The 14537-nt window shown below is 41.9% G+C and overlaps 1 protein-coding gene across 1 annotated transcript in view; it reads left to right on the top strand.

The window, feature by feature from the left end:
- FAT3 (FAT atypical cadherin 3) overlaps nucleotides 1-9986 on the top strand; it is a 670902-nt gene extending 660916 nt beyond the window's left edge. Inside the window, exons 25-28 of the mRNA XM_017498438.2 lie at nucleotides 865-978; nucleotides 2996-3055; nucleotides 3632-3667; nucleotides 4269-9986. Of these exons, the coding sequence (XP_017353927.1) occupies nucleotides 865-978; nucleotides 2996-3055; nucleotides 3632-3667; nucleotides 4269-4891 (833 nt within the window). The 3' untranslated portion in view covers nucleotides 4892-9986. The remainder of the gene's footprint in view (nucleotides 1-864; nucleotides 979-2995; nucleotides 3056-3631; nucleotides 3668-4268) is intronic.
- The last annotated feature ends 4551 nt before the right edge of the window (nucleotides 9987-14537 follow it).

Raw genomic sequence — 14537 nt, 5'->3', positions numbered from 1 at the left:
CATCTCAGGGTGAAACTCACATTTTCCCCCAAAGTATTGTTGGGTTGTATTGAATACATTTCCTTCTTTGTTAAGCAAGGCAGAGTTAGCTGGTGAGACAATTTCTGGGCAACTAATGCATTTTGCACTTGACAACCTCAGGATAGAGGCTGTTTTTATTGCTTCTATTAGTCCATCAAATGAGAAAGTAGGCCTGCTGTGTGTGTGTGCACGCGTGCACACATGTGCAGGTACATCTGTGTGTTGCTGTCTTTGTACAGCAAAGAGGGAAGACATATGTGGGTAAGGGCATATCCACACCACTGCTGGCCTTACTTGACACAGGGTGGGGAACATGGTCACTCCCAAAAATGATACAATGCTGCCCTCTAGAAGACAAAGCTGAAAACTCCACTCACTGTCCAGAGATGGAAGTTAGGATAAATGTAAAGGCATTCTTGGGTTATAAAATATTTATAACCCTATTTTAAAAGTAATCTCATTTAACCTGGTGTTGACACCTCATCAGTTCATGTAAGTGATCTAAATTAACTCTGAATGGCAAAGAGCAATGCACCCCCTTCATTCTCATTTCACTCTTCAGTCGCTTCACTTTGAGAAGGGAACAGCTACTTTTGGCTGTCAGCTGTTTGGAAGCTCATTTACTATGGGCTAAGGGTTTCGAATCCGTAATGTAAATTACTTGATTGAGAAAACTTTGCCCCCAATGGCACAATCAATTTTCTATTGTGGAGCTAAATTATTTTCTCTAAGCAAACAAAAGAGCGTCAAGAAGTGAACTGGTTGGGAGCCGGGTGGGCAGGACTGGAAATAGGGACAAGGTAACCAGTGTTATTTCTGCTTTCTCTTTGGCTGTTCATGAAGACAAAGGGGTTGATGACCCGGGAGAAGTGACCTGCTTTGCAGGCAGTAATAAAGGCAGCAACTCTGAAGTTCAGTCCCTCAGCTCCTTCCAGTCAGATTCCGGTGACGACAATGGTAAGAAGTCATTAGATTTGTTCTGAGCCAGTGGGTTCTGCTTCCTGTTCTGGAAGACCGTGGTTGGGAGGAGGGTGGTGCAACTGGCTTTGTTCATGAGCTTTTGAGCGTGTTCACCAGCTTCCTGGTTTACCCCATTATTGGGTGTCATTGTCAAAGGAGCCCCCAGTTGAGCTGAAGCTGTGAGCAGGCCCAGAGCTCTGTATCAGGGGTTGATGAAGTTACCCTGGGCCTCCAGCAGTGAGTCCTCTTTGATTTGGTTCATGGTGGAACTGTTTCCTCCCAAATGATATTCTCTAGCAAACCAATTTTTTTTTTTAATTTTTCCAATGAGTTCTTCCCTCTTCACTGTATATCCAGCCTCACCCTGATTAGAAATTAGTTCAGAGACAAAAACCTTCTTATAGAACCAGTGGAATCTTCATTCAATTGAATCCCCCTTATAATTATTTGGGGTTATGGGCTTTTGTAGAATTCATTAAAAACTATGAGACAGCTTCTTAGAAAAATGTACATACACCCAAAATGTTGCATGCAGTTTCTCATGGCTCTCAGACTTTGTTCACATTCCAAAGCCACCTCTGCCTCTCAAACAGCATGGGGACTGTCATGCTGGACTGGGTTTTCTGAGCTGAGCAGCCAGCTTCAGAGGATGGGTTGTTCTTCCCTGGGCAGAGGAGGGAAGCAGGAACCGTGATAAAACAGTCAGTGTTTTCCATGTAGTGGTTAACCAAGGATATTTTCAAACAGTCATCCAGAGACAAGCAGCCTTACCTTAGGTCATTTTCCCATTTGTCAGCAACTAGCAACAAATGGATACTTATTAATTTCTGTAATCATTCAATCTATAAACCCTTGAATTTTTTGCACGTGCTGAGTCCTTTATCCAGAGTACAAAATGAAAAAGGCATAGCCCTGGCGTCCAAGGTAAATACAGAACCAGGTGAGCTTCAAGACCATAGCAAGCAATCATACAAGTAAGAGCCTTTTTTTGTCACCACTTTAAATGCTGGAACTTCTGAGAAGTACCCAAGCATCAGTTTATCTGTCTGCTGAGACAACAAATCCTGTAACAGTGAATTTTTTCTGACCATTATCAGAAAGTCAGAGACACACCCCCAGATCTGATTGCCTTGATGTAGCCTCTTCTCCTCCTCCCCAGCCAGTAGAAAAGCTGTGGCTAGTTTGTACTTTACTTAAGAAGAGAGTCCAGACTCCAGGCAGCAACTCCAGCAATGATGCCTGGTTAGCTGTTCTTATGGGCTCTGTGGTGTGCACCCTGAAGATCAGGTACTTGCCCTTTTATGCTTAACATTCTAAGTTTGTCCCAAATGAGGCAGGTGGTGTTGGGAACTTTCATCAAATTGGTTTTAAGCCTGATCACCTCTCCACAAGCTGCTGTACTGAGCATTAAGGCAACCCAATATAGACCAGAGATCTCCTGTATTCTATTTGAGAAGCCAAATGTGGACTTCTGTCCACACCTTACTGGTGGGGGCTAGGCCTTGGGTCACTTGGGGCTGTCGGTGGCATCATGTGACCGTGAAGCCATCAGTCCTGCAAAGCTTATCCTCCATCACTGGCATTTGGTTCAGAGCAGCATGACTGACCAACAAATAATTTTTCCCGAGAATAGTGAGGTCTTCCTCTGAGAGCCTTTGGGAGTTGCTAATGAGAAATTAGCATGAGCTTGATGAGCCACTGCCTTCCTAAACTGATTTTACTGGACCATGAGGGGTGAATTTATGACCCAGCAATCATGACCAATCCTGCCTTTCAGGAGGACTGGCCTTGGGTTTGCTGCCATTTCTCTTCCATTCCGTGAATTTCAGGACCCTCTAGAGAAAGGTGTCCACTGATATATTCCCTAACAGACTGTGGGGAGGCCTTGGGTGTTTGCGTGCTGCACCTTCATTGTTGCTGTTGTTGTTAAAATAAGTTAACATATGTTTAAAAAAACACAACTAACCTGAAGCTGTCCTTCCCCTCCCTCCCTTCTTCTTTTCCTGACCACAAGCCTCCATAGTGACTGTCATTCAGCTTGTCAACAATGTAGTTGACACTATAGAGAATGAAGGTATTTACTTTTTTTCTTCTACAGCATTTCTTGAAATTTTGCTTTCTTGTTACTTTGGACTGGGAGTGATTTTAATGGATAGCCCACAGAGGGGGCAGTAAACAGCTCGTTTCCAGTGAGATGTGGTGTATTTCTCTATGGATCTGTTTTATAATTTTGGAAAAAAAAAAAACTAGTTCCTAATTTAAAAAAAAAATGGGGTACTCTTTATAAAATTTCTTACAAGAGTACCCAATTAGTCACAATCCAGATTAATAGTAAATCTGTCTTTATATCCAACATCTGTTCATTGAGCACCTATTATGAGCTGGGAATTTAAGAAATCATTCAGAGCTACAATATTATGGATACTTATTTCAGTCAGGTAACTATTAGCAACTTAATAAAATCAAGGCATAAATGTGCTTTATCTGTTTTTTTTTTTTTTCCCCCCTAAACAATAAGGAGAAATAAAGGCTAAACTTAGTCATAGCCCATAGGCCTTTAAGGAGCATGTTTTTAAGTCATCTCAAATGTTCTGTATTATCCCTCTTGGTTTGGATTGTCAGTTTTACTTTTCACTTTGTATTTAAACAGTGTCTGTCATGGACCAAGGACAGAACTACAACCGAGGTGACTGTGCCCCAACCCTAGCATAACTTCTTATTTGTGTGTTTTGAATTCCCGAGTTCATTCTTGCCCTGTTCCTGTCCTCTTCCCTGATGTGAATTTTGCATGTCTCAGGTGTTTCATGTGCTCAGTTTTGGAGGTGAAAGCTCCGCCAGCATTCCCCTCCTAGCCTCATCCCCTGTGCGTGTGTTTCACCAATTTGCCTGCACGCCTTCCTGCCTCCTGCGGTCCACAGCGCAGCTGATGGACATCTCTGCAAGCATGTTGCCAGCCTGGCTCTGCAATAGCATGTGGCTAGGAAGAGGCTGTGGGGACAGTGTTCGGGGTCCTGGAACTGTCTCCTCAGTGTGCCCTCATGGCGTGGCTGAGTGTGAGGCTCTGCAGCTACCAGGCAACACCTGTCAGAGTTGCCATCGTCTTGCTCTCTGCAGGCCAAAGCATGGCTGGCCCCACAGATCCTTGTAAGCAGCATGCGGATAACCCTGGCTTCTTAGGGTCTCTTGGATGCCAAAAATTGCATGTCAGGTCTCTTCTCCGCTTCCTTCCCAGCCATGTGCCAACTCCAGTCTAGAGGAAATTAACTGTCCTGGTTTTTCTCTTGCAGCCTATCACTGGGACACCTCTGACTGGATGCCAGGGGCCCGGCTGTCAGACATAGAGGAAGTGCCCAACTATGAGAACCAGGATGGAGGGTCTGTACACCAGGGCAGCACACGGGAGCTAGAGAGTGATTACTACCTGGGTGGATATGATATTGACAGTGAATACCCACCCCCTCATGAAGAGGAGTTCTTGAGTCAGGACCAGCTGCCTCCTCCTCTCCCGGAGGACTTCCCGGACCAGTATGAGGCCCTGCCACCCTCCCAGCCTGTCTCCCTGGCCAGCACACTGAGCCCAGACTGCAGGAGAAGGCCCCAGTTCCATCCTAGCCAGTACCTCCCTCCTCACCCATTCCCCAATGAAACGGATTTGGTGGGCCCGCCTGCCAGCTGTGAATTTAGTACTTTTGCCGTGAGCATGAACCAGGGCACGGAGGCCACAGGCCCAGCAGATGGCGTGTCTCTGTCCTTGCACAATTCCAGAGGCACCTCATCCTCAGATGTGACAGCCAACTGCGGCTTTGACGATTCCGAAGTAGCCATGAGTGACTACGAGAGCGTTGGAGAGCTCAGCCTCGCCAGCCTTCACATTCCCTTTGTGGAGACTCAGCACCAGACTCAAGTGTAGATACCACATCTTGGGTACTTCACCCTGTTTGTTACAGAAAAGTGGAAGCCGATTGGCTGGGCGCGTGTCTCAGTGGTGAGTCATCTGTGGAATGAGAAGGGAACACGGTATTTTCCACGAGAAACTTCTTCACAAGTCATGCTGTCCCAGCAAGCAAGCGTGATTCCAGTTGGGCAAAAATGAAAGACTCAAATTGTTTTTGAGAGGTGACTGGTAATCCTTGATGTGGGTACATGTGTTCAAGGCTAAAAATGCAAAGAGGGAAAAATCATTTCACCCACTAAGTTATGCAAGTCTTGTATGGCTTTGAGCAGTATTGTGCCCTGGAAAGTGTTACAGTAACAGTCCTTGCAGTATTAAAAACTGGCAACAAAGAGGCATTGTTGCATTAATTTTGAGCCAATGAAATGAAAATAGTAGTAGTGACTACTACTTGGGAAAGTTAGTCTCTTAGGCAGAAGAAAAGAGAAATTTATTAAACAAGAAAGTGGGCTGAAGCCTTTTAAAGCAACTATTTTTTTTTATAAGCTGCCCGATTTTCAGCTATAAAATTAGGTTTGAATAACATGTTTAGTATGCCCAGTTATTTGTGTTAAGCATCCTATCTAATATAGTTGTGTTTTATGATCTTCGAGAAAGGTGTCAATGAAGATCAACAGGAGGCTTTTTGGGTTCCATTTGGTGGGTGGGGGAGGAGCTTAAAGTTGTTTGAACATTAGAAAGAATGTGATTATCTGGTTTGTTTTGCGTTTTCTGGTAAATATTCCTGTTGGTAAATCCCATATTGCTGCAGAAATTGGCTTTGTTTGTACAGGTTCTCCAAAAGGAGATATCTTTAGAAGGTTAAGCAAAACTCTCAAATTCCAGGGGAAAAAAAGAAAAATACCTTCAATGTTTACAGCCTAGATAATCACAATTCTTGATGATGCCGAGAAAAGGTTTGTTTTTCTAAATCGGTAGTGTCACCATTATAAATAGAATTATGTTAAGGAAAGAATAAAGTAGACTAGTTATTGTGCATAAATTATAGGAGTGTGTGTGTGTCTGGGCCTATGTACAAATACGTGCTTGCACTCAGTAAGGCTGCTCTTGAGGAAAGCTAATATGAAGGTTTTGGGAAATGGACCACGTTGAAAATCCTGCCAGCGAGCATGGCATATCTTTCAATTTCTCTCATCTCTATGGTGTTAGAGAAACATCAAATGCCATATTTTACTCCAGTTAACTTTATTTTGGTACAGCCAATTATATTAAAGCAAAATTGCGCTTTTGTGTTTGTTTTTTTCTCTAGAGACAAAGTCTGGCTCTGTTGCCCAGCCTGGAGTGCAATGGGTGCGATCTCAGCTCACTGCAAACCTCCGCCTCCTGGGTTCAAGTAATTCTCCTGCCTCTGCCTCCCGAGTATCTGGGATTACAGCCATGTGCCATCATGCCTGGCTAATTTTTTGTGTTTTTAGTAGAGACAGGGTTTCACCATGTCAGCCAGGCTGGTCTCAAACTCCTCACCTTGTGATCTGCCCACCTCAGCCTCCCAAAGTGCTGGGATTACAGGCATGAGCCACTGTGCCTGGCCTGAAACTGTGCTTTTTAAAAACAGTATTTTGTTGTAATTTTCCAGAACTAACCTGTCTTTTTAAAATGTGTAATGTTTGATTACGCCCTGGGATTCCCTTCTCATCTATAGGCTTTGGCCTTAATTTTCCAAAATTAATAGGAGAATCATTCCACTGGAAATTTAACTTAGTCCTCAAAACTTAAAGTTGACAAGTGACTTTCCTCCTTTACTTCAATCAGATTATGGCTGCCCGTGCAGTGGTCATGGTAAATATATGCATATTTGCACTATCTGCTTAATGAGCAAATCTGTCTCCACAGTTTCTGATGACATATGGCATTGGTGTGTAAACTGTCCCGAGTCTGTGCATCATTCACTCAGATGTATTTTTAATTGTTTCAGTTGTGTTTAATCCACTTTCTTCTGTTTAGGAATGTTTCTGAACGTTTATGGAAAAAAAAGAAAAAAAATCCTTTTTCATTCCCGAACTTTCTAAGTAAGTGGATACACTTCAGATTTTTTAGCCTTTCTCTTCCTGTCTCTTGGTCAGACCTACTCATGGAGGCATTATCCACACTGTGGTCTTGAAATAAGTGAATTTCACTAAGGCTGCTTTTAAGAATAGTCTTTGGTATTTTTCTTATGTAAGAAGCACATTTGCAAGAATCATGGAAAAAAATGACAAACTAATGGTCTAGAATAGAGTCACAGCTACACTTTTAGTCATGCAATGACATAAAAACCCTCGAAGTAAAACCAACAATTCATTTCTTGCCCCTAGGAAATATTAGAGTGAGATTAACACTGATGAGTCACTACTGCTTACACAGCATCTCTTCAGGGGAGAATGCCTGACTGACTCAGTCATCAAAGAATAGATAGATCCTAATGCAGTTGTGAAGTCACTGAAGAAAATCGTGCCACCCTTTGCTGTGACCTACATAAAATACCTTTTTCTTTGGGGTATTGTCCCCTGATTTTCTGTAGAAAAGCTCTGCAGCTAAATATATACCAGGCAAGTATGTGTTATGTTTTGATTTGTTATCTTTAAACATATGATATCTCTTCACTTTTTGGAAAGTTAGGTTTCCCTGTAGATTATGACATGCTTTGCAGTCAGGCCAAGATGCTACTAGGTGGAGATGACCACTGATTTTAAAAAGCTGGAAGGGTCCTATTTGCTAGTCCAACCTCCTTATCAAAGACAAAGCATACCCAGACAGGGGAAGGGACTTGCCCAAGCTCACAGAGGAAGTTAATTAGCTTAACAAGGACTAGCACCCCTCCATCTATCCAGTATTCTCTTTACATCATATTGTTCACTCCTACCCTACCATGAGCATGGGAGCCACCTGGTTTTAATAGACCCTCCAACTTCCACCATTCCTGCTTTGGAGTATGCTATAAAAGAAAATTCATGGAGAGTATTTTTCTGGAAGCCTCATGAGCTTATGTTTCCTTACAACTCCCCTCTCCCCCACCCTCACCCCAGGAAGAGGGCTGGGGTATACAATTCACATTTCTTTAGACATTCATCAAAATGCTGCTTTTGCCAAATGAATGTTTGTGTAATAGGGATGAAATTATAATTACAGAGTTCGGCTCAGACCAGTCATCAGTTATAGTTAAACTTTGATTTTACTGTTACCTACTGGTTGCATTTTTGGTTTTGGTTTTGCATTTTTTCTTCCCACCGACTACTGTTTGTCCTACCCCCTCCACCATGATGAACCATATGGAAAACATTTACATCAATTAGCGTATTTCTCATTTTTCTAACATCTATGTGCCACCTCCTGGAAGCCATTTCCCATAATTTGTTGTAGGCACTTTACTAGTATTGCACACATTCTGGTTAGGTTGAGAATAGCTAGACTCTTGGTGGTCGTCATGTAGTAAGCAAGAGCTTGTGGGTAGTAAAAGGTGAATAAAGTGCATGCTTCATTTATTCCCTTTCCTCTATGAATATTTTGCTGCTGCGTTCTAGACTATGCCAGCTTTCCATATACCCTTGTCCTGCCTATTCATGAAATGCCATGTAAAAGACTTAGTAACATGAGTAGGTCATCCATGCTTTGAGGTTCGTCCAATTAGGGATCAATGTGAAAGCCTAGAAAGGGAACTAATTTCTGGGATTTGCCTGGAACGTCCCTTGGAAATCACTAGCACATTCTGCAAAAAACAGCAAATAGAACATATCTACCATCAGCTCTCCCCTCCATACGTCCCACCCCACCCTACCCACTACTCCCACTGATGCTATGTTTGCATCATCAAAGTCAGGGGAATTGAGAAAAGATTATCAAAATAAATCGTTAAAGATCCAGAAAACAGTTTTATGTGAAGTAATTCAGGAAGATCTCGTGTTCATTTTGCATGGATTGTCCAGGTAATTGTCTGGCTCTTCACTCCACTGCCTTCCCAGTGCACAGGTATTGCTAAAGTGGTTAGGCTTTAATGTTTTACGTTTTTAGTTTCAAACCATGGGAAATGGAGATTTGAAGAGGCATTGATTCCGTGTCATCATTTTGTGTGCTCTGTGAGAAGGTTATGTTTTTGCTGGTTTGTGTCCCAGTGTTCAACTGCACATTATTCTGATGAAAATCCACAATGTCTTTGAGCTTCTGGTTGTGTAATGCTGGGATTTCAAGTCACCATTTGTGGGTTTGGCATCAGTTAATATTTAGCCAGCTGGCTAAAAGATAGGAAAAGAATATTTCTTTTCTTATGTAATAACGAAAAGCAATAATTACAAGTGGGTAATAATACAAAAAGGCCATAATTAGTCTCTTCCAGTGTTTAGGATGCACTTGAGAATTGTATAGTCATTTGGAGCGTGTTTGGTACCTGAATTGCTACTATTTAACAATCTTATGAGCCCACACTACTGCATTTTGGGAGTGGCAAATGTGTTTGGAAATGGAAACAGTTCTTTTTAAGCACTGTATCAGAGAGATTGTCTTGTACATTTACCTGTTGCAAACAGGCTGGTTTGTAAAAGATGTATGTTTTGGTGTTTAAAATGTTTATAAAATTGTATATAAGTGGTTTCAATTTTCCAGGCTTTTGTAGATACTCTATTTGATGCCTATCAGGATGCTTTAATTTGGGGGGTCGAATATAATTCTAGGTCATTCACGCTGTTGGTCTGCAAACTTTTGAGGTAACTACACACACACACACACGGATTTTAGATTTGAAAATGTTTAATCATTTCAAAATGTACTGTAACCTTTCTTTGGTTCTGTTTTCATTTAACTTTCTCTGTTTTCAAGAAAAATGTTTTTATTGACATTTGTAAAAAATGAATGTTTTGCCCAGTTAAGTGTTTTATTTTTATGCAATTTCAGTGTCACAATGAGGTATGTCATTTCTTCATACACTGTACACTCACCTGAACTTGCACACACATCACACACCAAACCTTATGCAATGGGGAAAGCTAACACAGTGGATTGTGTCCCTTAAGGAAATGGATTGTTCCTGCATATATTGCTGGTGGCAGTATTCAGTCTTGTGTTTTTTCTTAAAAAAAATTAAAACAAAAAACAAAAAGCAAACAGAAAACAAGACAGCCAAAAAAACAAAAAACAAAAAAAACAGTGTACAGGTTTGTAACTGCCAAAATTTGATGGTTAAAACAACTTTTTGAGTAAAAAGAAAAACACAAAACTACCAATTGTGTTGACTTTTTTTTAAGTGTTCCTTTTGTCTTTAGTTCATTGCTCATATGGCATTTAGGAAGGCCTATTCCTCAGAGCGTGGTAGAAAGACATGGTACCAAGTAAAGCTCTTTAGCCCTAGTCTACCCCTAAAAGAGAGGGGTCTCTGTGTGTGATAGGGAGGAAATAATTCTGAAAGGTCTGAAAGGGATATTTTTGTTTTATGATGTTAGTGTGGCTTTCCCCACCCCCCAAGACTTTTCACCTCCAGAAAAACTTCCATGTGTCCTGGTACACATGTTGAAATCTTACATAACTTCTTACTGAGTACACACTTGGTGAGATTTTTCCCTGGTGAGAAAATTGAGAAGTGTGCTGGAAGGTTGAATAAAAAGGTCATTGAGTCCTACCTCTGCGGAAATCTCTAAGTACATACCCATCTCTTCTAGACAGCAGCTCCAGCACCCCCCCTCACTCAAAAGTTTTTTCCAAAAGTTTGTGGCACTATTGGCATTTGAGCTTTCCTCCAAAAAGCTCCAGAACATGTTCTGTATGGAGTGAAGGTCTGTTAAAATATGCATAGAAGAGGTTAGGGAGAGGGAGTAGAGCTCAGACGGTTATAGCTGTCCAAAGGCAGGTGCACTTGAACGCAGATTTTCTTCCACCTCTGCCACCCCTGAAACAGCAAGACCATCCCCTCCTTTTCCTCCTCCTCTTCCACCTATTCAATGTGAAGAAAACGTCCATGAAGACCTTTATAGTGATCAACTTCCACTTAAGGAATAGTAAATATATTTTCTCTTCCTGATGATTTTCTCAGTAACATTTTCTTTGCTTTAGTTTACTTTGTTGTAAGAATATGGAAAACAATACATGAGGCTATAAAATATGTGTTAATTAACTGTTTATGGTACCAGTCAGGCTTCTAGTCAACAGTGGGCTATTAGTAGTTAAGTTTTGGAGGAGTTAAAAGTTAGGCATGGGTTTTTATTATGAGTGGGTTGGCCTCCCTAACCCCCATGTTGTGCAAGTGTTGACTGTAATTTGCAGAAGTGGTGACATCATAAGGAGTTAGCATGGGACCAGGAAGAACCCCAGAGAGGGAGCAATGTCCTCTGCCTTGCCTCTGCGGTCTGTGCACAAGCAAGGATAAGGCCCCTCCATGGACCCTGCTGTCCACCACGTTTGTGTCCCTGCCTGTGCCAGCAGCAGAGCTCCACCTGCCCCACCGAACCAGGATCCTAAAGCTGTGCAGCCACTCCCTGGGGAATGGCCCCTAGCTACACATTCACCTACTCTTTGCTTGAAATCTATGTCGATTGATTTCCAGAACTGTTTGGCAGTACTCACTGCACTGCAGTCCTCTGGATCCTTGTCTATTCCCCCAGGTAAATGTTTCACAAACATCTGAAAGAGGAAGACGACCAGTTTGTTGCCTCTGCCAATTTCCACTGTATAAATACTCCAATTGTGGTGATTTCAAGCTACCAGAGTACTACGAGCTAGCTCACAAAATTCCTGAGTCTTTAACAGTCAGCTCTCACAAGCCAGTGGGAGCCAAGTCCAGCACACCCAGCCTCCGTTACACACTAGTACCCCTTTGAGGTGGAGTCGTGTCTTTTCTTTGTATCCCAGATTCCCAGTACGTATGTGGCCTTTGTTAAATGTTTTTGATTGAAAAACTAATCAGTGACATCTCCAGATAAATTTCCTTGCCCTCTTAAAACCCACCTAATTGTAGTGAATTTAGCAACTTCAGTGAGAAGGATTTAGAGGAGTAATTGTTGAAAATCCGAAATTATTCTGCCTTTCAAACTCATACCACTGTGATGTCTTCATAAATTAATCAGGAAAATATTGATGTCAGTGTCTTTCATATGGCCACCCTTAGCAGAAAGAATTATCATAAATCTCCATCCATGCCTCAGAAATGGTAGAGCACTCCAGAGGTGTCAATTAAGATAACATTCATCAACTGGGTGCAGTGGCTCATGCTTATAATCCCAACACTTTGGAAGGCCAAGGCAGGAGGATCATTTGAGGCCAGGAGACACAGCAGCCTGAGCAACACAGCAAGACCCCATGTCTGCAAAAAAAAAAAAAAAAAAGAAAACCCACAATAATTAGCCAGGTATGGTGGCATACGCCTATAGTCCTAGCTACTCAGAAGGCTGAGGTGGGAGGATTGCTTAAGCCCAGGAATTCAAAGCTGCAGTTAACCACGTTCATGCCACTGCATTCTATCCTGGCTGACAGAGTGAGACCCTGTGTCAAAAAATTAAATAGCATTGTTATCTTGTGGGGAGAGGAGAATACAAAGACATGCTCTGTCTACTTCCATTCTCTGATGGTTCTTTCGGTTAAAAGGGCTGGCTCCTAGCTTGGAAACAATTCTCTAAAGATGATAGATCACTTTTCTTCTGTCCCTGGGTTGGAGTCCTCAAGACTATTCCTAGGTTTGAGGATTCACTAGGATGATTTACAGGACTCAGCACATAGTCATACTGACAGATATGATTTACTACAATGAAAGGAAACCAGGCAGAATTAGCTAAAAGAAAGCCATGTGCTATGTGAAGTCCAAGGGAAGCAAGTTTCCAAGGGTCCTCTCCCAGTGGAGTCACACAGGATATGCTTAATCCCCACGCTGTCAGCAACAAGTTGTGACAACACACGAAATGTTGCCAACCGGGGAAGTTCATTAGAATCTCAGCATCCAGGGCTGAGCGCGGTGGCTCATGCCTGTAATCCCAGCACTTCAGGAGGCTGAGGCCAACAGATCACCTCAGGTCCAGAGTATGAGACCAGCCTGGCCAACATGGTGAAACCCCATCTCTACTAAAAATACAAAAATTAGCCAACCATGGTGGCAGGCGCCTTTAATTCCAGCTACATAGGAGGCTAAGGCACGAGAATCACTTGAACCTGGGAGGCAGAGGTTGCAGTGAGCCAAGATGGTACCACTGCACTCTACCCTAGGCAACAGAGTAAGACTCCATCTCATAAAAGAAAAAAAAAACCCTCAGCACTCAGGGTTTTTATTGGGGGCTGGTCACATAGCAGGCTCTGCCTGGGCTATACTAAATTTCCAGACTTCTAGAAGGAAATGAGGTGTTAAGCATGAACAATCTTGTTTGTACAATTTAGGAATAGTGCACCTCTCTTGTTATTCTAGAAATGGTAGGAACCCTCCAGAAATCCAAGTTCCCAGATGCCAGCCAAAGGCCAACCTTGTAAGCAAGCCTTCCAAAGGATAGCTATCAGGCCTGCTATGCGAACTCCTTTATGTACAGTTTTTCCACATTTTCTACCAAATTGACGCTCCAATGTTTGTCCAAACTCTGACAATTAACAAGCTCCATTTTTTAGGATGTCCACTGTGAGAAGTTGAGGCCATGTGGCCCAGGTGGTTTACCTGTCCTTTTCTGCTAGAGCAAAGGACCTGGCCATTTATTACAATTCTATCAAAAGCATCATGGGTGAATCAAGCTGGTCGGTAGAATGACTGTCAAATCAATGAATCAAGCAAAAATTACCATTTTTGGTGACTAGTTTTGAGTAACTGGTAGTTTGGGTGTACAACGGATCAGTTTTCCAACCTACATATGTAGCTTGAAGCAGTTTGGTCCATTTCTCAAAATTCTTCCATTTTTGTCCACATTCTTTTGCTGTTAAAATTCTAATTTCCAGTCAGTTATGCCTACTGTATACTGTTTGTAATAGAATTTGGAACAAACTCAGTATCCGATAATAAGCGATAACTTAGAACTGGCACAAAATTAAGACAGCTTAACAAGCCAAACAGGAACAAGTGGCTTAAAAGTGAATAACTGTAAAAAAAAAAAAAAAAAAAAAAAAAAGTTTAAGTTTATTCCATTTTTTTGTACTGTTCCTCAAGCAGTTGGCAGTCTTCAACTTGCTAGGGGGCCCTCACCAGAGCCCCACCATGCTGGCGCCAAACTTCCAGCTTCTAGAACTGGGAAAAATAGATGTCTGCTGTTTATAAACAACTCAGTCTATGGTCAGCTATAGCAGCCCAAACTTATTAAAACAATGTACAAACACAGATAGGTGGATGGATGGGAGGTATATATTTATATAAAAATATGCTATGTTTTATATATTTATATGCTGTATTTTGTATATTGTGCCAAAACTTACTGTGTTTACTTAATATTAGGTCTGGGACATCTTCATGGGTAAATGCCATATCCTTTTTAATGGCTGTATTTCCTACCATGTAATGGTCATTCCATCATTTATTCAATCACATTTATTGATGGACTGTTTTATGTTTTGCTATTACAGATGTTTCTATGAACATCTGTGCAGATGTGCCCAAGTGTTAGGATTTTTGAAGGACAGAGTTCTGGAAGTAGAATTTGTAGTTCAAAGGGAATGTCCGTTTTTAAGTCAGAGCTTCTTCCCA

The sequence above is a fragment of the Cebus imitator genome, unplaced genomic scaffold (genome assembly GCF_001604975.1).
Source record: "Cebus imitator isolate Cc_AM_T3 unplaced genomic scaffold, Cebus_imitator-1.0 Scaffold241, whole genome shotgun sequence".
Lineage (NCBI taxonomy): Eukaryota > Metazoa > Chordata > Mammalia > Primates > Cebidae > Cebus > Cebus imitator.
Note: the sequence above shows the minus strand (reverse complement) of the source record. Positions and strands in the feature narration are given on the sequence as shown.